Raw genomic sequence first — 26,632 nt, 5'->3', positions numbered from 1 at the left:
CCTTTCTCTGGCCAGAGGACCCGACCTGGAGCACATTCCAGAAGATGCCTAGATTCCTGAGCCGTGGGATGCAGATCCTGATCCCTCCGTGGATTCCCACCTTGGATCAGTCCATCCTCCCCATATTATCTGAGAGATCCAGTGGGTGGTTTCAGGGTCACCGTCCTCTAATGATGCCTTGCACACATGCAAGGCCTACTGTGTCAGGCACAGGCTAACCTTTAACCAAAGAATTCCACGTAATTCTTGCAACAGCCCCAAGGTAGACTCCATTGTTATCTCCATTTCACATTCAAGAAAACAAAGAGGAAAAAGCATTGAGCTTTGGAGTCAAAAGGCCCTGAAGTGGGGGCCCCTGGGTGGCGCAGTGGGTTAAGCATCTGACTTTGGCTCAGGCCATGATCTTACGGTTAGTGAGTTCGAGCACTGCATGGGGCTCTCTGCTGACAGTATGGAGCCTACTGCTTGAGATTCTCTCTCTCTTTGCCCCTCCCCTCTCTGCCCCTCCCCCACTTGTGCGCATGCTCACTCTCTCTCTCAAAAATAAATAAACATTAAAGACAAGAAATGTGGGGCGCCTGGGTGGCGCAGTCGGTTAAGCGTCCGACTTCAGCCAGGTCACGATCTCGCGGTCCGGGAGTTCGAGCCCCGCGTCAGGCTCTGGGCTGATGGCTCAGAGCCTGGAGCCTGTTTCCGATTCTGTGTCTCCCTCTCTCTCTGCCCCTCCCCCGTTCATGCTCTGTCTCTCTCTGTCCCAAAAATAAATAAATGTTGAAAAAAAAATTTTTTTTAAATAAATAAATAAATAAAGACAAGAAATGTTAAAGGCCCTGAGGTCAACTCTCTCCTCTACTTACCTATCAGATCTCGGGCTCTTAACCACTATGGCCTTCCGTTTCCTCATCCATAAAAATGGGATGAATCACACTAAACTCCTAGGGTCCTTGTAAGGATTAAATGAGCCAATGCTTACAGACTGCCTAACAGATAGTACATACACAATAAATACGCCTTCTTCCCTCCGTCTGTCCCTCAGTGACCTGTGGGCAAGTGTCCTAAACCAACAAGTGGAGGGGGGGTGGGGGGAGGAGGTGGGAAGGAGTCGGTGCCTTCTTTGTTGGCCCTGCTCTGTTAGCATTTCCTTCTTGGTTGTGCCTGGCTGAGTAGCAATGTCGGAGTGCACGCGTGTGTCTCACATTTGGGTTCCATCCTATTTCAAACTCTTAACAGCTGCTTCTCGCCTCTGCCAGCACCCTCCCTGAGGGGTATAGATGTGGGCCCAAAGCAGACCACCGCATTGCTGGGTACCGCCCCCAGGCCTTCCTGCTGCTTTCTCCCTTCCTTAGGAATGCACTGTTGCAGTCAAACCTGAGTGTCTCCATTTCCCCCCAAGAAATGAGGGCGCTTTCTATGTGTGCTCAGAAAAGCAGGCTGGAGATGGTGGGGAAATGTGTGCTTGGGAGCTCGGTTCCAGTCTATAAAAAGACTGTTTAGTCTCAAATGTTTTATCTTTGATAAAGCCTGGCCTCCGGACGCCATGTCCTCTGAAGAAGGAAGACATTCTGTTCAGAGTAGAGCCAAGGAACTGGCAGGCTGAGCTCTGGGCTGCTTCTCGTCCGCAGCCCGCTCCCCGCTCCATGTGGGGACAGGAGGGCCATCCCTGGGCCTGCCCCATCCAGAAAGAGGGCTAGGCAGAAGGTGTTGCTGGAGTGCTGATGGTGCAGAGCCAAGAAGGGTCTTTGGTGGATTTCATGCCAGAGTTTGGTTCTCAGGGTGTTTCCAGGCTCCGCCAGCCCAGGGTTCCGGCGGAGAGGTAAAGAGGGGTGCACCGGACCGTGGCCAGGGAAAGAACGGCCAGGCCCACGGAACCTGCATCTGACTGGACTCCTCCCCCTCGCGTCCTGGGCCTGGCTCATTCTCAGCCAGGCAGGGAGGCACAAGGTGCCACAAAAACGATTACCTCTAAATATTTACACTGCGCACTTCTGGACATGTCTCCACAGGAGCGGGAGCGGGAGTTCAAGGAGCACACGGGGCATGTGACTCAGGCCTCATCACTCAGCTGTCCCTCCAGGGGCCGCACCTCAGAGGCTCTGATGTGGCTCCATGCACCCACCCCACGCCCTCCGCCCCACCACCCCGACTAGCGGCCTCATTGTTCTCCCCTGGGGAGGAGGGGGGCCTGCACCCCCCCTGCCCGCCCCCACATCCTGCCCAAGACAACACATGACCCAGCTGCAGGGCTCTGTAAGGTGGGGGGGGGGGGGGGGGGGGGGGGGGTGCTTACAAGGGGGGGGGGGGAGCTCCATTCAGACCTGGCCCTTTCACAGAAGGCAAGGGGTGGGGCTGGTGCCCAGGAAAGGGGAAGGAAGAGGAATGTGGCAGCTGAGAGAGGGAGGTGCAAGTTTCAAAGCCGAGATCCTCCGATGCCACAGGCCTTGGGAATGGCGAAGGGCCCTGGCAAGAGGCGCTGGGCCCTGCTTGGCGTAAGGGTGGTGGCGGGGTGGGGGTGGGGGGATGCCTGGGCCGTCTCCGGGAGGGAGTCACCATGCAGGAACTCTCAACACGGGGGTTGTCCTGTGCAGTGGTGGTTCTGAGATATGACTTTCCGGGGGGCTCAGCTGTCCTGGTGCAAGCCAGAGAGCACATTCAGGCCGTACTTGCACCCAGGGGAAATAAGAGGGCTTCTGATCCTGGGGGTGCCTAGGGTTTGGCTGTGGCTGCATTTGCTCGGCTGTATGAACTTGTAAGCATCTACAAGGGCAGGGGCACATATTGGGCTCATGAGTTCTTGGACGTGCTTGTCTTGTAGGGTGCTGGGCATGTGTGTGCCATGCGTGTGAGGACACACGTGTGTATCTGTCCGTGTGCACATTAGAGTATTGTACTGTTAAAAGTCACAAACTTTCTCAGAGCATCACGTGTTATAAAGATAGAAATTCTTTGGGAGAGGGGCGCCTGGGTGGCTCAGTCGGTTAACCATCCAACTCTTGATTTTGGCCCAGGTCATGATCTCAGGGTCGTGGGATCAAGCCCCCCACATCGTGCTCTGTGCTGACAGCATGGAGCCTGCTTGGGATTCTCTCTCTCTCCGCCTTCCCCTCTCCGCTGTCAAAAACAAAACAAAACAAAACTTTAAAAAATGTTTAAAAATAAATAAAAAAAGATATTCCTTGGGAGAAACAAAGAGCCTGACTCAAGTCTCACTCCTGTGGTTGGAAAACCTTTCTTGGCTGTGTGACCTCTGGCAAGCCCAGTTCTTTCTCTTGGCTTCAGGTCCCTTCTCTGGTCTATCCCAGTGTGCTGTTGGCCCCAGGAAGGGACACAGGCTGCTCGGTGATGCTGTTTGGGGGTCTAACGTGTGGCTGATTGAGATCCCGATGCCTGCTCCACTACTCTCACCCCATCGCTGCTAAAAATACACACGCGTGCACGCACGTACACACACACACACAGACACACACACACACACACACACACACACACTGCAGCTCTACAGAACCGGCTTCCTGGGCGTGTGACCTGTGTGGGTGTGCGACCTGTGCAGTCGCACAGACACCCACACTCAGAAGGGTCCGGCTTAGTTCAATTTTCTCCTGTCGTCATTTTGAAATCCTTAATACATTTTGAACAAAGAGGCACCACATTTTCATTTTGCAGTGAGCCCTGCAAATTGCTTCTCTCAATCAAAATGCCAGGGGATTCAGAGAATGGGTTACAGCCCCATTCAGAAGTTTTCTTGCGGTATCCAGAGGGGCTATATGTTCTTGTAGCTGGACACAGCCATGCGTGGGAGGGGGGAGTGGGCAGGAGAGGGTCAGTGGGGCGAGGCTGGCAGGAGGAGGAGGGAGGGGAGAGAAGTGAGGGGCAGCCCTGGGCACAGGAAGTGGAAGTTTCTGGCTGCACTTTAGGAAAATGTTCTCAGAGCTTTACCCTGTGAGGCAACCGGACCACCCAAGGAAGCTGGGTGAGGCAGTGTCACCAGGGAGACAAGGAACAGGGTTTGATAAGAGGGAGGATGCTGGGGAGCTGAGGGGACAGAGAGCAGCAAAACCGGAAACTGGAGGGGGGTGGGGTAACAGGAGACCCTTCCTCCCCCCCCCCCCCCCCCCCCCCCCCCCGGAAATCTGGCTGATACCCAAGGGCACTGGCAAATTGTTCTGTTTGCATTTTTCCTTTGGGAGAAGAAACAGAGAAAGGCGAAGCCCCTGGGTTCTGCTGGGACAGGCCTGGAGGACTGTCCCCACCTGGCTGGAGAAGATGCCCAGGAAGGTGGGTCCCCTTTGGTGTTGTCTCCACTGTGGGCTAAGGTTGCCTGTCTCTGCAGCCGGGGAAAAGGCGGGTAGAGTGACCAGGAGACGAACCCCTGCTCCCAGGCATGGCTACGCCCCCAAGGTCACCTCCCTGATGAGGGCTTGCCCAGCCCCCTCAGGCAGAGCTAGTGTGGCACCCCCTGTGCGCCTACAATATTTCGTCCACACTCCCTCAGCGATGATTTCTGAGCTCCTGCCGTGCACCTAGCACGGCACCCGCATTCATTATTACCCCAGCACAGGGCTAATTAGCTGCGTGATCCTGGCCATGCCACTTGACATCTCTAAGCCTCATTTTCCCATCTGGGAAAGGGGGCTAATAATAGTACTTGCCTCACGCTAGTTGTAGTGAGAATTACCCGAGTTACTAAATGGAAAACCTAGTACTTGATAAATATGCCTTATTAATATTCCACTCATCCAACTGAATTATAATGATTAGTATATAATGACCCATAGGACTATGAGCCTCTTCAAGGCGAGGACTTAATCTTAGTCCTCTCTGTATCCTCCAGTCCTAGCGGGACACCTGGCAAATAGGAGTGTGCAATAAACATCCAAAGACCGCATGACCGATGGAGATAGATGACGCGGCCTTCCCCAGCTTCTCTTCCCAGGGCTGACAACCCTCGCTCTCAGGGAGTTCTTCCTGTTGTCTGATTTGACTTTCTCCCACTGCTCTTTGAGGGCATACCCTCTAAAAAGAACCTAGTCGGTGGTTAGTTCCAATCTGATGCACCATCCATGGGACCTGTCGCTAACAATGGTCACTCGTCTCTTAATTCAGCATCCTCTAGAAAGGGCCAGCGTGGGGCCCTCCTCTGAAGGATCCCTCAGACACCTACAGTGGACCGTCAGGTTTCTCTTTGGCCTTTTCCCTTCAGGGCAACGGTCGGGGGGTGGTAGGGAGCAGGACAAGCCAGTGTAGAAATAGCCCAATGGGGAAGGGGTTCCTTCCCCCCGAAAAGGGCCAGGAGATAGGCTGGCTGCCATGGGGACCATCTGGTGCTCGGAGAATACTTGATGAATTCTTCTGTCAACAAGAGAGGCAGGTGACAGGGTGAAGAGGAAAGAACACGGAATCTGGAATCAGGGAACCTGGTTCAATTAGGCCAGTACCAAGGTCTCTTCCAGACCTACGGGTCATTATTTCCTGACTGGCTGCGGTGCTCTGGACACAGTGCTAGGCAGGGGACGGAGACAAAGCACAGGGCAGGGTCTGGGCCCTGGAGGAGTTTACAGTGTTGCTGGGGAAGGATTGTTTGCTCACAGAGTAACAACAAAAAACCCACATATGTACTCTGCTTTGTGGTTTACAAGCTGCTCCTGCAGCCACTATCCCAATTAAAAGTGTGTGTCCAGACTCGAGACTAAGAGAGAAGCACAGAAGGGGGATAGGGTAAACCAGGCTGGCTTCCTGCGGCAGAAATGAGGGTGGGGTGTATATGAGACATGAGTAGCTTGCAGAACTGAGCTCGGAGCGGAAGGCATCCAGAGAACGCCCCGAGTTACACAGTGGGGGAAGGGGTTCATCGGCGGGGAGGACCGGACTGGTCATTCACTGCGGGGCTGTTAGCATCCCTCCTTATGCGGGTAGCGTCTCCCAGTTGTTGCGACCCTCCAGAACACCCCACGCATTTCGAAACACCCCGTGAATGAAAGGTGCTTCCCTCTTCCTGCGCTCGATATCAGTTTCCAAACGAGGAAACATCCAAAGCTGGACAAAGTTACCTAAGGTCACAGAGCAAGTTAATGGCAGTGAGAACTAGGTCTCCGAAGCCCCAGGGCGATGCTCTTTCCACCCCACCACATTGGTCTTGGGTTTTCTAAAGCGGCGTTCCCTGCCCAGTTGATTCCCCTAGATGGCACCTCCTTATCAGAGATGACGTGGTACTTGCTGTCTTGGAGATTCTAAGCACACTCGTTAACGCAAAGTTCTCTTGGATTTCTGCAATTTTCCCAGATTTCCAAACAAGGGAGTGTACTCCAATCAGGATAAAGTGTATCTGTCTTCATACACATGACAGCACAGCACATTCTCTTAGGCTTTGCACAAAGTGAGAAAAGTGCTGTAGTTTTAAATAAAAGGGCTATTGCTTCATCGTGTCATGTTCTGGCTCCCTTGTTTATAACAACCATGTCTCCCAGCCTGCCTGGAGTGGCAGGAGGGCAGGGAACGGAGGCGAGTCGTGGACAGTAAGAGAGAAGCTGGAGGGCTGGACGGGGAGGTCCTGGCACCTGGACTTGGAGCTCATTTGTAAGGGGAGAGAAGGTCCCCTGTGGTTGCTAAGCAACGGCCAGGCTTGCTCAAGTCAGACTGAACCAGGGAGATACAGGAAACCCAGAGCATCATCGTCAGGTGACCCAATTAATTCAGGTAGGGTAGGGAGGGATAAGGGGAAGGGAAGGAGACATTTTTAATGTTGAGTTATTTTTGAGAGAGAGAGAGAGAGAGAGAGCACGAGCTGGGGAGGAACAAAGAGAGGGGGAGACACAGAATCTGAAGCAGGCTCCAGGCTCTGAGTTGTCAGCACAGAGCCTGATGCGGTGCTCGAACCCATGACTGTGAGATCGTGACCTGAGCCAAACTCAGACGCTTAACCGACTGAGCCCCCCAGGTGCCCTGGGCAGGAGACATTCTTAGAAGTCAGGTGAGAAAAAAGTAGAAGGGTTTTTTTCATTTGTTTGGTTTTTTGGTTTTAGTTTTAGCCCTGGGTGAAAAGACCACAGAAGTCAGGTAATGTCGCTCCAGGGTGGCACTGCTATTTCATCTGTATGGTGTAGGTCTCCTCAAATTCTGACGGCACAGCCAGGAGGCCAATGTATGATCCCTGACCTCAAAGAGCCCAGTCCAGTTGGAACAAGGACAAGACCATGGACAATTACAAGCCTGAGTGGCGAGTGCTGGGACCAAGCAGCTGGAGTGTCACAGGGCCTCCTCAGACTAATTCGTACAGCCTTTTGACTCCGGTCTCAGAGGGTTCAGTCACAGAGTTGGGCCACACAATCCTGTCCTAGACTACAAACTGTCATCTCCTGGTCTCAGATTGCTCACTCATGTGCCTGGTCTCCCCACACAGGCTGGGAGATTCTCCATGACTCCCAGTTACCTGTGTTTGTCACACACACACACACACACACACACACACACACACACACCCCGTCGCCACCACCAGCTTCAAGGTCCATTTTCTATGCAGCAAGGATGGCTGGGCATGCCATGGGCAGACCCTGGCCAGGAAGACTGAGGAGGTATGTAAGACAGATGTGCAGGAGGAGGGTAGAGCATAAACCTAGCAAGGGAAGGCAGCAGTGGCTATGCATCTGGGGACCTGTCCACTTAATCGGGTCAAGCTCTGGTCTCCACTCACCGGCCAGCATCTTTTCTGGCCCTTATTCTGATCTCTGGCTCCATCTAAAAGGGCATCATTTCTGTACGTGGGAATGTATGGGTGACTTCTATCTGCCCTATCAGACCGGAAGCACCTTAGAGAGGACTGTGACGTTCCATCGGATAAGACCTCCCTGCGGGGAAGAACTATGTGTCCCTCCTCAGAACTGGACATCCCTGAGCTCCCCCCCCCCCCCGGGGCCCCCCGGGGGAGGGGGGGGGGGGGGGGGGAGCTGAGGAGGCACAGGTGGGAAGGACTAGGGCCGCCAGAGGGCGGGAGTCCCCTTTGTGTGCAGACCACAGCCCTGAGCCCTGTTTGTTTAGCTGAGATCCTGCTGCCTTTACCCTTTATTTTACCCGATAAAGGGGCAGGGTGTGTCTGGGGGTGGAAAACAGAGGAAAGGCCCCTCTATTCAGAACCACATTCCCTCCCCTCTCCCCCCCCCAACCCTCACATCCCAAATGGAAGTTTTCCTTTCACATTAGGATCCCTTCCTCCTATTCCCAACCCAGCAACTCCACTTACCTCCATGGACAGACACAAGAAGGAGCACCCAATTGCCACCTACCCCCACCCCGGCCAGGGGCAGCACCAAGACCCTAGTCAGGAGGCGTTCGAAATCGGACCCAGTCCCAGATTCAACCTGAATCTAGTGGGAGAGAGCAGAAGCCAAGCTCAGAACCTTTGCTGTGACAGACACTGTGCCAAAGGCTTTACAGACCCATTTTACAGATGAGACCCAGCAAAATCAAGATCCCTCTGATGCCAAAGTCCCAAATCGTGTCCAACCCCTCCCCTCTGCCTCTCCAGCTCCCCTCTATTTGAAAGCCTTTCAATAGAGCTCTGGCACATCCTCGGTCTCATTTCATTTAATCCTTTTATCAAGCCAGGGAGTGAAGCATTATTCATTCCCGTTTTAAATGAAGAAAGGAGGACTGGGAAATATTAAGTTACTTCACATCTACTCACACAGTTAATAAACGGCAGAGCCAACCCCCCACCGTTTTGCTCTGTTGAACCCAGCTGCACACAGGAGCTGGTGCGCACCACGAGGCAGCTCGGTCCCCCGCGGGCACTGGCAGCGTGAGCCCCTGGGGCTGGAAGGGCCGGGAAGCAGGGCCAAGGCCGCAGGTCTGGGAACAATGCAGAGGGGTGAAGGTCTGCCCAGGAGGGCCCCACCCCCCGGGGAGGTGTCTAGCTCTGAGTCTCACTCCCAGGGGCTTCGAGCACCAGTGGAACTTTCTGGAACTCAGCTCCCCTCCTCCAAGCCCACCTGGGCTGGCTCGCCTCACCTTGCTGTTGCTCACCACCAGTCGGCCACGGTGGGGGTGGGAGGGCAGTCCTGCCATCCGGAGCCCCGTCAGGCCCCTGAGGTCCCGCATGCCCGGTCCCCAGGGCGATTCCTGCCTCCTTCTTGCTGATTCTCTCCTGTCCTGCTGCCTGTGTCCTACATTCTGGCTTGTGCCCCAACAACCTACTCTCTTCTCCAACCCCTTACCTGTTTGGTTCATCAGACTTGTAGAAAGACTAGATACAAGATCTAGATCTAACATCCCTGCCCGGCAAGGAGTCCTTCCTGAAGTCTAGCCTCACTCCATCATGCTGCAGTTGAACTGAACAGAGTTCTGCGCCTTCCATTAGGGTGTAGTAGTTTGTGGGCTACAGTGTCAGCCTGCCCGAGTTTGTGACTTGGCCCCACCACCTACCAGTTGTTTGACATTGAACAAGTTACCTTTCCTCTTTGAGCTTCGGTTTCTGCATCTCTAACGCGTTATGTCACGGTTTCTCTTAGGGGAATTGTGACGGTTGCGTGAGAGTGTCCTTGTGTGTCGGGGGGTAGTGGGTGTGCCTCCCAAGTGGCATATAGATGCTAGTTAGCATCTCCCCCCTCCCCCGCATTCAACCCCCAGAGCCCTGCCTCCTGGGGGAGCAGCACAGTAGGGTCACAACGGAAATGGGGCAGGGAGGCGGAGGGGAGGGGAGGGGAGGGGAGGTGGAGGGCATTCTGGGTCAGCCCTGCCCTTAGGAGGCACCAGCTGCTGCTTCTCTCTGATGCTTCCAAGTGAGTGCCACCTGCCCCAGCCCTGATCTTCGCATCCTTTGATCTTCTGATCTCTGGCCAGGGTCCCCCAGCCAAAGGCATTCCTGTCTCCCAGGCCTCCTCCAAGGAAGAGCAAAGGGCTGGGCTCCTTCCCCTTCCTCCAAGCTCCTCCCTCCTCCCTGTGGGGTGTGTGTGTGTGTGTGTGTGTGTGTAATCAGGACTACCACAGAAGCTCTGGGACAAGGTAATAGCCAGGTTCCCTCTGAGGTGGTGATATCGGGGAGAGGGGACATGGAGAAGGGCTGGCCACCGGCATGCCATGGGCAAGGTGCCCTGGGCTGGACCGGACTCTGCTGGAAAGATGCCTTCAGCCTAAGTTCCTTGTTCCTAGTGCCCTTGTGTGCAAAGCCTCGCTGAGCACGGAGGAGGCATATGTGTGCCCGTGTGTGCAGACAGGGAGGACACCGCAACCTGAGGAGAGTTGCAGGACCACAGACACAGCTGGACAGAGCCTTGGACGTTAGTGCTGGAAGAATCTCAAGTGCCTGAGGATCAGGAGAAAGCCTGGCCTGTGGTGGCCAGCAGGGACAGGTTGGCCATTAGAAAGTGGCCTGAGAGCTTTGCAAAGGGGGGAACTGGGCTGGGACACTGAGGATGGCAGTGAGGGCTGGTACACTAGGCTCCATGGTGGCCCCCCCAAAAGATGCCTGTGTCCTAATCCCTGGATCCTGTGAATGTGACCATACTTAGTTAGGAAAAGGGTCCTCACAGGGGTAATTAAGAAAAAGAGTTTGAAATGAGGAGAGCATCTTGGATCATTTGAGTGGGCCCTTGACAAGTGCCCTTATAAGCCACACACAGAGAAGAAGTTGATGGGGAGACAGAGGCAGAGATTGGAGTGATGTGGCCACAAGCCAAGGAAGCTGGCAGCCGCCACGAGTTAGAAGAGGGGTGCGGTGGATTCTCCCCTAAAGCCTCTGTAGTGAGTGTCTTGCTGCTGGCACCTTGACTCTGGGCTTCTGGTCTCCAGCATGTGAGAGAATCAATTCCTGTTATTTTCAGCCACCCGGTTTACGGTAGTTTGTAATAGGAGCCACTGGAAAGTATACAGTAAATAGTCAGAAGGGTCTCGGGATACTGCTGGTCCTTGTGGCCCTGCTGCGGGCTTCCCTGCCCCGTCCCTCTCCTCCGCCACTGGCCTCCCTCCCGATGCCACAGACGAAGCTGGTGACCCTTCCCACACCTCGCCTAGGAAACTCATCCTGACCCTGAAGACCCCACCGCGGGATCTGTGACCCAGCACTTGCACTCCTGGGTGTATAACCAACAGAAACCATCCATATGCTCACCGATGCCTGGACAAAACCACCGTGGCCGCGCTATCCCTAATGCCCCCACACTGGGAAGCGTCAGGCTCCCATCAGCAGTAGAATGGATGGACCGTGCTGCGTTCTCCCAAAGCAAATACATGCGGCAGGTGAGTGTGAGTGACTTATGGCTGCAAGCAACAGCGTGGCCTGGGCAAATCTTCAAACACAATGAGGGAAAGAAGCCACATATAAAATAGCGCTCTGTTTATATAAAGTGCAAAACACAGGCAAAACTTACCTATGTTGTTAGAAATCATGACAGCGGTTACCCTTGTGGGGGCAGGTAGAGACTAGAAGGCATGGCAGGTGGAGGGCTTCTGGAAAGCTGTGGACATTCTGTTCCTTGTTCTGAGTGCTGCTAATGCCAGTGTATTCAGCTTGTAAACATTTACCAGGTGACAGGTAGTCTTTTCTGCCCTGTATATTATTCTTTTTTTTTAATTTTTTAACATTTATTTGTTATTGAGAGACAGAGACAGAGCGTGAGCAGGGGAGAGGCAGAGAGAGAGGGAGACACAGAATCCGAAGCAGGCTCCAGGCTCTGAGCTGGCAGCACGGAGCCCGACGCGGGGCTCGAACTCACAAACTGCAAGATCATGACCCGTGCAGAAGTCAGACACTTAACTGACTGAGCCACTCAGGCGCCCCTGCCCTGTATATTATTCTTAAATAAAAAGTTAGTTTAAAAAAAAAGAGAGACTCATTCTGGAAAAGACTCTTCCTTGAACCTTAAGCTGACTAAGTCTTCCAGCTCTAACCCTGGCTAAGAGTTCCCTCTGGATGCCCATAGTGTCTTGTCAACACTTCTCAACTTTCTACCTTACTGAATTTATTTTTTTTAATTTTTTTAACGTTTATTTATTTTTGAGACAGAGAGAGACAGAGCATGAACGGGGGAGGGTCAGAGAGAGGAAGACACAGAATCCGAAACAGGCTCCAGGCTCTGAGCTGTCAGCACAGAGCCCAACGCGGGGCTCGAACTCACGGACCGCGAGATCATGACCTGAGCCGAAGTCGGCTGCTCAACCGACTGAGCCACCCAGGCACCCCTCTACCTTATTGAATTTAAATCAGAAATTTAGTTCCATGATTCATTTTCATCTGTGTATCCCTAGTACATTGCCCAGGCTCTGGGTCATAGTAGGTGCTCAATAAACACTCACCGCCATTTGTTGGCATGGCCAAGGGCTTTGGTGTTCTCATGCTTCCCTCCCAGAGTTCCCTGGCCATGGGCCCCAGCAGCCTGGATCGTCACAGGATTCCATGGTGGGACACGTGCCTCTCCACTGCCGCCCCCCCACCTCCTGAGTACCCCCACAACCAACCTGTGCATATCCTCATCTAAGCACTTCCAAGGTGGTAACTTTCTGACCCACCAGCCTGAGATCTCTCTTAACGCAGACCACGGGGCTTACTCATCCTGGACCTTCAGAGCCTACGTGAGAACCAGATACGCAACAGGAGATTGAAGAACCTCAAGTTACTGGAGCCCTCTCTCCATCCAAGCCCAGGGGCAGGCACATACCTTTGTCTTAGCTTGTTTGAAACTGGATGGAAATTTTCAAAAGCAGTGTTCTTTAAAAAGAAAAAAATAGTAAGGAGAACGAACAGGAAAGGCAAAAGCTTCTAAGTAGAAGGGTTTATAGAACAGATGCCTCACTCTAATGAAACCCAAGCCTGGCCACGAGCTGGCTAACTGGCAGCTTAAGAGGCTCCCCAGCACGGCTCCGCGCTCACCGCAGCCGTCTGGGTTGGATGCCACACCTCCGGCCTGTGGGGGAGCCAGGTTAGGGACATCACCAGGTCTGACGAGGGTGGCCTCCCTCCCGGCACTCTCTCAGGCGAGCACATCTGCTTCAGCCTAGGCTGCTTTCTGCTCTGTGCCTCCTGCCTCTGGCCATTCATTGGCTTATTCATCCATTCATTCTTTTCCTCATTCATTCCACCAATATTTTTGAGCACCTATGTGCAAGGCGCTTATGCCAGCGCTGAGGATGCCAGGGGGCACTGGCAGCTGGGGCCCTGCTTTCCTGGGGGCACCCAGCCTGGTTTGGGAAACAGACAAGTAGACAGAAGTTAGAACCCAGAGGGGACAAGCCCTGGGGCAGAGCAGGACACCATGGGGAGCCCTCTCCCAGGTTGAGGGATTGGGGAAGGTTTTCCTGAAGCAGAGACATCTCAGTCAGCCCCTTGCATCCTAAATCAAGTTGCCGTTTCCCTGGTTTTCTCCGAAGACTGGCCCCCAGAGCTGCAGACTTGTTGTCTGGACCCACTTCTCCACCACATCCTTGCAATAACTCACAGTGATGTCCTAGGGGCTCTTTCTTATCACCCTAGACGTAAGCCAACGGCGCGTCACCCAAGTACAAATGAGGTTAAAGCAATTCTGGGTGGGAGAGTGAGGGGAGAGTGGCTGGCCAGAGACTGAACTGATGACCTGAGTTATTGCAAGGGTAAGCTTTAGGGCAAGTGCCAGGCACGCTCTGAAATGCAGATTCCGACTCAGTAGGTCTGGGGTAGGGCCTGAGCTTTCGCAAACTCTCGCAGTTCCCTGTGGTCTAAATATACTGCTGGTCTAAAGCACGTACTTAGAGTAAAAAGGCTTTGGGAGATCCAAGGGACTAGATGGCATAAATCGTCTGTAAGCAGCCCCTCATAGCTTTTCAATCACTTTTTTGCTAAGTATTGATCCGACTGACTCACAGAGAGGTCCAGTTGTGGCCTGGCCAAGAGGCCAAGCAGAGGCTGAAATCTGGCCCTCGCTCCACTCACCAACTCTGCCCCCTCCCCGCACGCTGGGGCCACAGGGGCACTGAACAGCTGACCGCAGCCCTGAGTGCTGTGGGGCAGGGAGCTGCAGTGCTCTGTGGTCCCCGTGGAGGGGCGGGCAGAGACCCTCGGCGGCCTCAGCAGCCCCTCCAGGATCACTGGGGACCATACCACATCTGCCTCTGAGGCTGCCTCCGTGCTCACGTTCCTCCAGTCCATCCACCAGGGCCTTTGAGGCTAACAAAGCAGGGGTAGCTGCTGGCTCTCTCCCCTCTGCCCAAAACAGGAAGGAAACTCAGGGGTAGTGCAGCAGGAAGGAGGAGGGACACCAGGAAGAACTTCCCAGTGATCACGCTCTTGAGGGGCGACACTGAATGAGTGGTGGAGTGGTGAAGGACTTGGTCTGTCCGTGTGCGGTGGTTTCCAGCCAGGGTTAGGGGCTGGGGGCTGCAGCAAAACTTCAGGAGGGCTCCCGGGGCAAGAGTCTGAATTTCCAAACCTCTTCCTTTTACTGCACTCTTTCCCCGCCCCTGCCCCCGGCCCCCTTACAGGTCCCGGGGCTGTCCATCAGCACTGGGCACACCAGGGTTCTAGGGGTTAGCCCAGGTATTTCCTGACCCCAAGCCCCACCCCCAGCAGGTCCCCCGGGCCCCCGCAGCATGGTGCCTTTGCACCCCCATGCCAATCTGGAGGGTGAGGCTAATACTTTCTGGCAGGTAGAGGCAGGGCAGGCAGAGGGAGAGGCGGCACCCTGGGCTTCTGCATTCAGATCAGGGGAGCCAGCAACGAAACGAGGGTTGGCGTGGCGTCGGCTGGCGGGGGGGTGGGCATTCCTCTTTCCGCTGGCTGCACATAGTTAATGGGGGGCCTTGTTCTGGCTGGGCACGCAGCCCTGGAGGTGCTGGTGATGGCCATGCCTTGTCCCAGCCCCCGGGATCTCAAGTCTCACTGAGTGAAGCTGCAAATCTCCGGGGACCCCGGCACCTTCCTCATCCCACCGTCTCGACATGGCCTCACCTGTGCTCCTTCTCCCCCTCCCTTCCCTCTGCCTCTTTATTTAGACGTGATCATTTTTCTCTACGACATCCTAGGATCAGCGACTGCCAGCCCAACAGGAAGCAGGCCTGAAGAGACCAGAGGACTTGTCCAAAGGCACTCAGCAAGTTGGCAGCTGTGACAGAATTTTAGCCCAGGGTCTCCTGACTTCAACTCCACCAAACAGAGAGCAGACCTACAGCGACAGGTGGGCAGGGGGCAGGGGAGTTTCAGACAAAATTGGAGGAGGAGACCTATTGACACCCCCCCCCATTCTTCCAGAATGTGCAGCCCCTCACCGCACAGTAGGAAGAAAAACCACAACAGAAGGTGGGGAGAGCTGGGTCGGGGGGGGGAGAACAGGGCAGTGCAGCGGGGTGGGAGCATATCCTGAGGGGGCTCACACAGGGTGGCACTAAATCTTTGTCTCCCCCCTGGACCAGCCGCTGTGGCTTGTAGGTGGAGAACTGTTAATACCATATGGGTGCGGAGCACAGCTGTCCTGCCAGGGAGCACACACTCCATAAACGTCTGTCAGTTGAATAAATGAATAATAATAGTTCACACCCATTGAGGTTACTATGCGTCAGACACCGTTCTAAGCACTTCCCATTTATTAACTCATTCAACCCCCCCAAGAGCCCTAGGAGGTGGGTATCATTAACATCCATATCATGTACAGGTGAGGAAACTAAGGCACCAAAGAGTAAATCCTTCCCCAAAGACTGGTAAAAGGCAGAGGCAGGGTCTGAGCCCTGGAGAGCTGGGCTCATACATTTAACTACTCTGCTAAACTATGAAAAACTGGGGCACCCGGGTGGCTCAGTCGGTTAAGCGTCCGCCTTCAGCTCAGGTCATGATCTCACAGTTTGTGGGTTCAAGCCCCGCGTCGGGCTCTGTGCTGACAGCTCAGAGCCTGGAGCCTGCTTCAGATTCTGTGTCTCCCTCCCTCCACCCCTCCCCTACTCGTGCTCTGTCTCCGTCCCTTTTAAAAAAAAATTTTAACTATGAAAAACTGGAAAGGGGGAAAACACACACAGAGGCCTTCCCAGTTCAAACAATGGTCTTGCCCACCAGAGTCTAACAACTGGCTCATCCGTAGACACACCAGGATGCAGGTGGTCTCTGTGCCTCCCCTTGGCACCCCCTTAGCCTCGCCCCCTGCAGATGCCACGCTCAGGCCAAAGATCGTCTCCAGCCCAGTGATACACAGTGTGCCTTCCAGCCCCGAGGCCACCTCAGGTGCCTCTGGACAGAGGCTGCCTTTTCTACCCTGTGGCGTCCCTCAGGCGCCCCCTCCCCCCACCCATTCCTGCCCTGTCCCCACGTCCGTCCTGAGTGTGGGAACAGAAGACCTGTATCTGGCATGTTAGGGATCATAGTGCAGAGCACAGAGAAGGGGTCTCATTTGACTTCATGACCACTTGGAAAGAGAGGCTGGTTAAGAGATTCCTCATCCTACACACTAGAAATAGGAGGCTCAGAGAGGGTCAGCGTGGAACAGTTTACAGGACCCAGGGCAAAATAAAAATGCAGGGCTGCTAGTTACAAAATTATTACGAATTGTATGGTGGTGGCAGCGAAGCGTGAACCCAGACAAGGGCCTGTGTGACTGAAGAGGAGGTATGTCTGTAAAGCGGGCCTTGGTTTAGGGGGTTCGCCCTAGTCACCCAGCTCACAAGTGCAAGGCTGGTGTTTGGGAGAGCTGGGGTCCAGTCTGGGCTGAGAAACGAGCTGGCTCCTGGCTCCAGACTCTCCTGGGTCTGCCCCCAGGTAAGTGAGGGCGGGCAGCCCAGGCCCTGCCCCAATTCTCGTTCTCTCTTGCTTTTGTCAGAGACAATAGTCCCCTTCCTTTCTTGTCTCCTCCCAGCCTCCTAATCGGCTCTGTCCACCACAAAGGCAAGGGATTCGTTTACGGCCCCTTCCTGCCTCAATCTTCGCAATCCCTGGACACTCGATCCACCTCCCCATCCTCAGACACCCCTGCCCCTGGGCTGCCCCAGATCTGGAGCTAAGGGGGAGGGAGAAAGACTGAATGCACATTCCTGTATTGTTTGTGGCCCTGTTCAGAGTGCCCCCTGCAGGTAGGGGCCGGTACTAGAGTGTGTGTGTGTGTGTGTGTGCGCGCGTGTGAGTGTGTGTGCACTGGCATTTGAACAAGAGAGTTGTGATGTGGTCCTAAGAGGAAGGGAATCAGGAGCACAGATCCTGCCCTTCTGGAAGCTCCCTGTCTGCAGCCTGAGGTATGGCCCCTCTTCCCCTAGGAGCTCCAACTTCTAATGCAAAGAGACATGGCTCCTGCCCTCAGGCGCCCTGAATCTGATGAGGCAGACAGCCTTTGTCAGGCGGACAGACAGAAGGACACACACACCCCGTAAACACACACAACTATGCAGTCCTACTTGATATTTTCACAGCAGGGGAAATAACATCCTCTATGCGCTAAGCACTCTTCCAGGCAGGACCTTGCTTACTACAACCACTTCATCAGGGAGAGATGATTATTCTGTTTTGCAAATGAGCGTCAATCTAGGGCTTTTAACGCCCACCCCTGTGGTTTTTCTCTTGCACAACTGCCCCTCCAGGGGTTTCTGCCTCGATGGCATCAGTTAGGCATGAGTTTTCCTTCCTCTGTGCGCTTGCCCCGCTGTTCCTTATCTGGACCTGCCTGGTGCACGCCTCACTCCCTGAAATGTGTCACAGTTATCCGTGTGCCTGTCTTATCTCCTCCTCCGAGCCCCCAGGGCAGAGGAAAGAGCATGAGCTTTGGAGCCCCCAAGCCTACCTCCAACCTTGGCTCTATCTCTTCACTGGGTGTCCCCCCGTCTCCCGCTCCCTGTCTGAAAGGGGAGGAAGGAGGACACCAGCCCCACAGGGTGGATGCAGGAGGAAGCCTTCAGCAGGGCGCTCTCTCAGACAGCAGACAGCCCACGTCCGCTAAGTGAACAAATGAATGTTTGCTCCCCACACAGCTTGACAGTTTGAGCGGCATTATCACTGACCATTAACAAAAGGGACAGGGAGACCTCAACATGAGCTGGGGTGAGGGTATTATCCGAATTGGAACAGTGCTCCTTGGCAACAGTGCTTAGACGAGGCTTAAACGCACTCTACCCACAGAGATATCCCCACTGCCCTGCACAGTCTTCTATGCAAAGGAACATGAAGCAAATTGCGAGAGACCCAGACACCTGGGGAAAAGAATCCTTAGGCTGGGTCAACCTGGGAAGGCTTCCTTCCTACAGGAGGTGTTAAAAGCCCCTTAGCGGCTGCTGCCTTTGGCCCGTTTCCCAGGAGTCAATGGTAACTCAGGTCGGGGGACAATTCAGGCTTGCAAATCATACGGGGAAGTGGAATAAACCTCGACATTCTTGGTCCTCCGTAGACCACTTAAACAAGCACCCCCTCCCTGCCCTGTGGTGACCCCAGCAACGTACTGGGCTGGGGTGATAGATGGGAGCGGTGATGGCACCTCCTGTGCACAACCGCTGCTGCCCTCGCCCCCCTTCAGCGGTCTCACTGCTTTGGCTTTGAGCCTAGGGACCGTGTCCAAATCCCTGACACCAGTGTAATGGAAGGCACTCAGCACCCTCCTCCCATCCGCCTGTCTGGACACTCTCAGGGACGCTCCACCTCCTCCAGCACCTCCAAGGGCAAAGGGGAGGGTACACTGGAGGAGAGGATGCAGAGAACTGTGTTCTAGAACCAACCCTCTGCGTCTCATTCCCAGCAAAGCCCTAGGTTGACAGAGGTGCCTAGGTGAGACGCAGAGCCACCTTGTGCCTGCCTCAGTTTCTCCTGCCAGGTGCTTCTCCCCAGAGAGATCAGAGTGGGTAATAACAGCTCCCACGTATTGGGCATCTGCTGTGTGCTGAGCACGCTGCCAGATTAGGAATATCTTTCAAAGAGCTTGTGTTCTTACGCCCATGTCGAAGCTAAGAAGTGGAGGCTCAGGAAAGTGAAGAATCAATCAGGCAGGGCCATCCAGCGAGTTAGTGCTGGAGATGCGATTTGAACCTGTGCAGTCAGGCTGCAAACACGAGCTTCTTCCTCCACAGCAGTGTTTCCAGGTGTGTCGAGAGGGTATCGGCCCCTGGGGGGCCAGATGCTGCCTGGGGTTGGCTAGATGCCTTTGGCTGGGAGCAGACTAGTTGATTTATCCCAGCTGCTAAACACCTTGAATCAGTTGTGAGTGAGTGAGTGTGTGTGTGTGTGTGTGTGTGTGTGTGTGTGTTTAAGTGTGGCCCAAGGAGAAAAAGGCTGAGAGCCCTGCTCTGGAATATCCTGCCTTGAGGAGTGAGACAGAAAAGGCTGTCGTGATCAAGGAACAGAAGCCACAGTGTTCTGTGTTCAGGCCCATGCTTTCCCTTCTCCTGGAGAGCCTTCCCTGTCCCACCCCCTGGCTGAATCCCCCGGTTGTGCAGGACTCAGGATGGGCCTCTCCTCCCTCTCCAGGGCCTCCCCTGGCCAGCCCAGTCTTCCCTGTCCTGGAAGTGCTCTTGACCTCACTGTTGGTCCTTGGGGGACGCACCCCATGACCATCTGGTACAGTGAGCCAACTTACCTCGTCTGCCGTCACATCCCTATCCCCACCCTGACTGCTTCACAGAGGACCCAACATCTTCCCTTCAAGCAGCCCCAGAGAGGAGCTCCCCAAGACACTGCCGGCCAATAAGAGGGGAACGAAGCCACTGGCACTTGAGAAACACAAGAAACTGGAAATAGGCTGGAATAGGCTGGAAATAGGCTGGAATAGGCTGAGGGACGGCTCAGCCTGCAAGTTTAACATGCCCAGAGTCTTGCCCATCCCCTCAGGGCTCAGAAGCCCCCAGCTCTGACCCCCTGAGAGGCAGGGCACTACAGTGGTCAGGGCAAAGACTGCCTGGGTTGAAATCCTGGTACCAGCAATCACTGGCTGGTGGCCTCAGGCCGGACCCTTAACATCTAAAAGCTTCAGTCTCTCCATCCATAAGATGGGGCTAACACCAGTACCTCTCTCCCAGCGTTTCCATGAGATGATGCCGGGGGAGTGCTCAAATAAACGCGGTACGTGCCATCTGTTACCATTATCAGTGGAGGCAGGGACACCGGCACAATGGCAATTTCTAGATATGTCTGTCTGGGCCCCAAGAATGACCTTCCTGACAATCTGGTTTCTTCCTAGAAGAAAAGTTACAGTCCAGGGAATGAAAACATCAGCTGTGAAGGCATCCCCACCAGCAGACAGGAGAGGCATAAAACCGGGCACAGGTTTTATGTTTCCCTGGCCTCAGCCTTAGATTCTGTATCTCACCCAATTAATCAGAGGGGGCCCAGGTCCCGGGGAATTCAAAAGACAGGACTTCCTAGTGGCTCTGGAGGAGAAAGAAGACAGTGGCACAAAGAAAACCTCAGCTCTGGAGGTGCCCTGTCGCTGAGCAGCCGGGCCCAGCCCCCACCTGCCCCTGCCAGCCCGCCCGTGGCCTGCTCTGGCATGGCTCCGGGGGGCGCACTGCCAACCCCGTAGCTCTCCCCCCACCATGTCCTTCTGCTGCTTCCAAAATAACTCTGCTCCCTGCCCAAGTTTGGCCTCTTGGGTGTTTTTCTCCTCCTGAGACCTGTTCTCCCATGTCTGAAGGGCGGGAGGAAAGACATGAACTGTCATTAGAAATCAGGGACCACCCCCTTTTTTAAGCAAGGGACTACTTAGCACGAAGGGGCTCCCACAATTCTGACAGCCCCTGAGTCAATGCATCCATTTCAGTTTGGCTGAAAGAAATCACTCCCAATATGAGGAAGAGGGTTGGAAATTTCTCCCCCACCCCCCCGGTCTCTTGTACCTTCCCAAAGCCCCAGCCACTAGGGCTCCTTGTCCTTGGCCCTGCACCCAACAGAACGAGTTACTAGCCTAAGGTCACACAGCTCATTAGGGCTGAGAGCTCTGAGGAGAATCCTTACCGGTCCCTTAGGGCATGTTCCAGGGCAGAAATCCCTTCCTTTCCTAAGGCCGTACCAGAGAAGGCTCTAATTTCACGGAACTTCCATTTCCGGGGACAAGTTGGACTCTCCAGATGGGGGTGATCTGGAAGCCTAGACTTCTCCTCTCTGGAGAGTCTCCCACCAGGTGCCAGGCCAGGGCGCATCTCCTCAGGGGTCCCTGTGAGGAGGACTACTTCTTCCATCATCCCGGGGCTGGGAGCCCAAGAGCAGACCAGGCTCTGTGAAAGACCCCTTTCCCTGCAGGTCAGCGGGAGGGGACTTTATTAGTACAGAAGGAGCGAGGGAGGGAGGGAGGGAGGCAGGAAGGTAGGTGGGCCGGTCACCTGATGGGGCTGAAGAAGATCACGCTGGCACCTTAAATCCCCACCCTGTCACAGGTGGCTCTCTGATTCTCTTTCTGGGCCTCAGTAGATCATTTGCCTCATTTGATCATTGCAGGAAACTAACGGTGGAGAGGTTAAGTGACTTGTCCAGAGACGCGCGGCTCATAGACGGTGGGGCGGGGACTGGAGCCCGCACGCAGAGCCAGAGCCCCGCGGTCCCCGGGCAGGGCCTCCCCACGTGGCACCCTGTCCTGTGCCCTGTGCGTGTCTCTGCCTGGTGGGCACGGGGCAGTGTGGGAAGCGGGCTGCGGCACGTGTGGGGCCATCAGGGTTGAGGGCCCACGACATGGCGGGGGGGGGGGGGGGCCCCCGGGGGGGGGGCGGGCTGGGGGCCAGCTCTGCTCCGAGCCAGGCCTTCTTCTCCTCCGCCAGCCGCCCCACCCGGCCGCGCCCAGCGCCCGCTGCTGCCAGAGCAAAGAGGTTTCCTTTTTCTTTTGCCTAGGGTTGTTTCCTGCCTTTCCTTTGAACTGGGGTGTTGGCTTCTTCACACACTCACTCTCCTCCGGCGACCCCCCCAGGACTGCCCTCTGATGGGCCCGGCCCCTCAGGCTCCTCTTTGGAACAAGGCTGGCAGCCCATTCCTGGAATCACTCTCCCCTGCTTCGCCCTTCTCCTCTCTGCCCTGGTCTCCGTGCTGCCCAGATTCCGCACCCCCCCACCTTCCCTCTGTCCCTTTCCCCTACTGCCCACCTCCGCCAAGCTCTCCTTGGGGGCTTTCTCCCTCCCGCATCAGGAGAGCAGGCTCAGAGTTGATTTCTCCCTGCCTCTCCTCTTCTAGGTTTTCAATGAAATGTGTCAACACTGAGGTCCAGAAAGGTCTGGGAGCTTGCATCACGGCAACTGAGGGACTGAGGATTAGAACTCCCAAATCCCAAGTTTCAGAAAGGCGGGGACAGCTCAGGCTCTTAGAATCTACTAGAAAAGGGAACTTTCTAGTTTCCCTTCGGGCTCCAAGGCCCCACCTAGGAAAGGTAGCCTTGGAGGTGAGAAATGAGACCTGGCACATTGCGCCCCCGGGGGTTCATGCTGCCCAAGGCCGGTTCTTGTCCACTGAGGCTGCACGTTTCCCTGCGTCCTCATGTGACAGGCCCTGCAAGGCCCATCTGGGCATGTTGGGAGTAGGCTGGGGTCTTTCACCCGTTGCCCCCCTCCTGCCCCTGACACTCTAAGACCGCACCAGCCAGCAGAAAACTACAGTTACTCTGGGTTCCCAGCATAGAGACTTCTGTCTCCTTGCCAGCCACTCTTCCTTCTCACGGACACACACACACACACACACACACACGCACACCATTCCACTCTTCGACAGAACAGTGCTCCTCTTCTCCTCCCGAGGTTAGCTCCAGGACTTCCCCCTCCAGGAAGACTTCCATGGCTAACACTTCTTGGCCCTGGTCACCCTAATAACAACACTGGCTGACACTGATTGAGCCCTTCCCACGAGCCACAGACTGTGCCAAACCCTTTACAAACATTACTTCAGCGAATCCACACAGCAGCCCTGAGGTTCCTCCACTTAGAGGTGCGGAAACTAAGTCACAGATCAACTGGTCCAGGTTCACACAGCTTCCTGATGACTCTTCCCCTGGTCTGTTGAGGCCAATGCCCATGCTCTCAATCCCTCTGCCCTCCCCCAGCGGCCCGCCTCCATCTGGTCATGGACATTCCCCAGGCAGTGATGAAGAGGATGGAGATTATCTAGAATTCACACACACACACACACACACACACACACACACACACACACACACCATCTGACCTTTCAAACAAGCTTAGTGGTTAACACGGGCAGTCTTAAGGGGAGCGAAGTCCCAAGAGGCTGATAAGGGGTCTGACTAAGGCTGCATGGAGGGGCAGCCCCTCCCTTAGCCCTGGGAGCAGGAATAGTGAGAGATGGCTAGGGGTACTCAGGGGTAACCGCAAGTGTAGGACCTTTTACAATCTCCCAAGGCAGTTTTTCTCCCACCGTCTGCCCCTGATACCGCTTGACTCTGGGAGCAAGAGGAGGAGCTCAGTGTAACTACTCAGATTCTCCCGCTCGGGGACAAGTATTTGCCGTCCGGACCCTCCCGCCCCTTCGCTGTGTGTCTGGGGGGTGGAATATGGCAAGAGGCGTCATGTCTTCACGTCACCATCAGACTAGAATGCCAAAGCTCCCTCTCCTCCAGGTGGGCTCCGAACAGGCCCTACCCAGGGACAAGGTCCAAACTCCAGTGAGGCTCATGGAGACTCAGTTCGGGAGGAGATATTTTTTTTTTTTTTTTTTTTAATGAGAGATGCCTGAAAGACCGTGGGTATTTGAAGTCTGTCCTCCCAACCCTGATCAAACAGGGCTGGCATCGGACCCCAAAAGAGTCATAATTTTTGGACTTGGGTGTCAAAGCAAAGGATAGCAGCTGGGTGCAAAGAAGACGTTCCAGTGTTCCCAAGAACCAAGGTGGAGGAAGGTGGAGGTGTGTGCACCATGAAGGGTAGCTGGCTAGAAGGAGAGACTCTCACCTTTCCAGGGTGGGGAAACAGATGTGAAGTACTTTTTACCAGGGCAGGTCAAGGACCCGCAGGTATCTTCTGGAGCCCATAGTTTCTTGGTGCCTCCTAGGGTTCAACCTATGGCTCCTTCTAGGGATCTTCAAGAACCCTCTGGCCTGCTCTGGACACCAGGTGTTTTAAGCTTACTTTTCTCCTTCTTGACCCAGTGTTAGGAAGACTGAAGTGTCCACTCCTCTCCCATCCCCCCCACCCCCACTGTCAACCAACTGGTTGGATCCCAGGCCCCTAGAACGACCAAGCATTGGCCAAGACTAGCACCCACAGTTGAGTCCCTAGCACACACTTTTCTTCCTGCCACAGACCATTCCCTTGAGTTCCATACTCATCATCCCTGGACTCAGTTTCCCTCTCGTGTGAAGGGTCCTGGGAGCTTGCATCCATCTCCACCCAACAGCAGGCATTATAATAACAGCCACTATTTCTACACCCCCCCCCCCTCCTCCGTGTGTCAGGCACCGAGCTGGGGAATTTACACAGGCATATTATCTCATTTAATCCTCCCTGTTACCCACCCACTTCCTTCCATATACAAATGACGAACCCGAGGCTTAGAGGAGCTCAGTGACTCAGTGGGTGGCAGAACTGGGAAGGAACCAGGGTTTGGGGGCCCAGACAGAAAGGCACTGCTGGGTCCATCATCAAATGCAAATCTGCACCAGCCTCGGTTAGAGTTGGGCTCCTTGAGGCAAGGCCAGGTTGGGCATTTCCTATCATTGCTAAGAAGGAAAGGAGCCCCACAATGTCTCTGTCTTTGCTCTTCTCAGTGACAACCCTCATGCCTGCTTCACTTTCAATGCATTTGTGACCAGACTGCTCTCCTGAGAAGCAAAAAAGAAGGCTCCTCCCCTGAGCCCCCCTGAGGCCAGCTGCCCCCAGCAGAGACCTCTTCATCCACCTTCCACATGGGATCCTTCTGCCACCCAGGGCAGGGGACATGGTTTTCTACCACCTCCCTCCAATATTCCGGAGGCCACGACATTGTACCTCTCCTTCCCCAAGTTCTTCTAGAAAAAGGGTCCATCTGGAAAGATAGGTGCTGAGAAAGGAGCAACCAATCTCTGGAAGAAGGCTCCTTCAAGTCAGGAAAGGGACCTTCCTTCTGCTCCCCCCACCCCTAGAGAAAGACTCTACAGATGCCATTCCCAAACTCTTTCTAGCCACAGAATCCTGCCTTCAAATAAAACAATGTCATATACCCCCAATATATAAAATGGCTAAAAGTGGGGCCACCCTAGCTGTCGCAGGCATGGGGGGTGTCAGTCCTCCTCTGGCAGCTGCAGGGACACCCTCACAGCCCTCCAGTCCTCAGAGTATCTGCCCCTGCCTCCACCCCCTGGGTTGTGAAGGATTCAATTTGCCCTTCTGGAATATGGACACTATTTTCTCCTCTCACTCCCTGCCCTGGTCCCCAGCCTATGTCTCTTCAAGTGAACAGGGACATCCAACTAAGGACAGAAGGATTGGGAGGGGAGCCCCATGAAGGGTTGCGATTCGGACCCTCCACATGCTGCCAGGACACCACCACAACTGATCGCCCTGAGCTCAACAAACACGTGCTGGACCCCTGTGAAAACTAGCCCAGCCCCCTCTTCCTCAGAGATCCCAGGTCCTGGAGCCCCACAGCCTACGCCTGGGACAGATGGTCCCAGATTTTCCCACCTGAACTCCTTAAGAAAAGGTGAAGGAGCCTGGACAGGGCTGGGGCTTGGGGCTTGGGGTGGGGGGGGTGGGGGAGCGGGTTTCCTTTCCCCAGAGCAGGGGTGGAGGTGGAGTTAGGTAGTCTGGAATGTGCTCTCACACCCTCCTCCTGCGCAGGTGGGAGCAGTGAGTGCCCCCAGCCCTGAGGCTCTGAGGGGAAGCCTCTGAGCCTTCCTCAGGACAGCTGCCCCCAACAGGGTCCCCTTCACACGCCATCTCACCCCAACTCAGCTCTAAAAATGGTTCTCTGGTTTTCAGCCTCGGCGCCTGCCCACAAATTAGTGTCTCCAACACGGCCTCTTGGGACATGACTTCAGGGAGGCCCCTGGGGGAGCCAGGAGGCCTCAGCAGAGGGAGATGGTGCTGACAGGGTGCCTTTTGGAGAAGCCAAGAGTGAGCAAGGCCCCCCTCCCAGCTTCTGGGGTCCCCCCACCAAGGCCACCCAGCCTCACCACGACGGCCGTGCTCTCCCTGCCGGGCAGAGGAGACGAGGATCTCCGCACCCCACTGGAGCCCCTCCCCTCTCCTCCACCACCAATTCAGTCAGCTTTGTCCTCAGCCACCTTCCTGGGCACTGCCGTGCTGGAGGCGAAAGGAGCAAGAGGAGGGCCGGCCAGCCCCGGGGCCCTCCAGCTCCAGGGTCCAGACACCCACCTCTCACCAAGCCCGAGCTCCCACAGTGAACCCCCAGACGGGAGCCACTGAGACACCAAGGCAGGCCAGCCTGATTTTCAGTCTGACTCCCCCCCCTCCCACAGCCGCGCCCCACCCCAGTCCCGCAGCAGTCCACTTGTCAGGGGAAGAGCCCTCCCCGGATGCCCGCGCCTCCCGGCACCAGCCCGGCAGGTGCCCTACACCGAGGCCGGCGCTAGCGGGCGGCCAGGGAGGAGCAGGGAGGGACGTGCGGGCCAGTACTCACAGGTAAGCCGTCAGGGGGTCCAGATCCCCGGGCACGGCGGAGAGCCCGAGCTCAGAGCAGTCGGCAGACAGCATGATGCCGTCCTCCTGGCAGTGGCAGGGAGCCGGGCAGGCGGCGGGCGCCGGGCCGGGCTGGGGGGCGCCGCCGGCGCGCGCGGAGGCGCACAGCGCGGCGCAAAGCCAC

General features: G+C 55.3%; 1 protein-coding gene and 1 long non-coding RNA gene across 5 annotated transcripts in view; one reads left to right on the top strand and one right to left on the bottom strand.

Annotated features, from left to right (window-relative positions):
* Nucleotides 1-26,589, bottom strand: part of LGR6 (leucine rich repeat containing G protein-coupled receptor 6) — a 121,953-nt gene extending 95,364 nt beyond the window's left edge. Inside the window, exon 1 of one of the 4 annotated variants that reach the window (XM_040461998.1) lies at nucleotides 26,450-26,589. In XM_040461998.1, coding sequence (XP_040317932.1) covers nucleotides 26,450-26,523 — 74 coding nt within the window. In that variant the 5' untranslated portion in view covers nucleotides 26,524-26,589. Of the gene's footprint in view, nucleotides 1-8,997; nucleotides 9,168-9,203; nucleotides 9,340-9,437; nucleotides 9,665-26,449 lie in introns of those variants that run through there. The other 3 variants (XM_040461997.1, XM_040461999.1, XM_040462000.1) reach the window with 3 other exon arrangements.
* LOC121021566 (uncharacterized) lies at nucleotides 9,756-15,587 on the top strand. The gene is made up of 4 exons (XR_005786589.1): nucleotides 9,756-10,337; nucleotides 10,999-11,223; nucleotides 14,977-15,128; nucleotides 15,364-15,587. It is a non-coding gene; the product is annotated as an uncharacterized LOC121021566 (long non-coding RNA).
* Nucleotides 26,590-26,632: the final 43 nt, after the last annotated feature.

Source organism: Herpailurus yagouaroundi, unplaced genomic scaffold (assembly GCF_014898765.1).
Source record: "Herpailurus yagouaroundi ecotype Mexico unplaced genomic scaffold, PumYag 308, whole genome shotgun sequence".
Lineage (NCBI taxonomy): Eukaryota > Metazoa > Chordata > Mammalia > Carnivora > Felidae > Herpailurus > Herpailurus yagouaroundi.
This window is presented reverse-complemented; position numbering and strand designations above follow the sequence as displayed.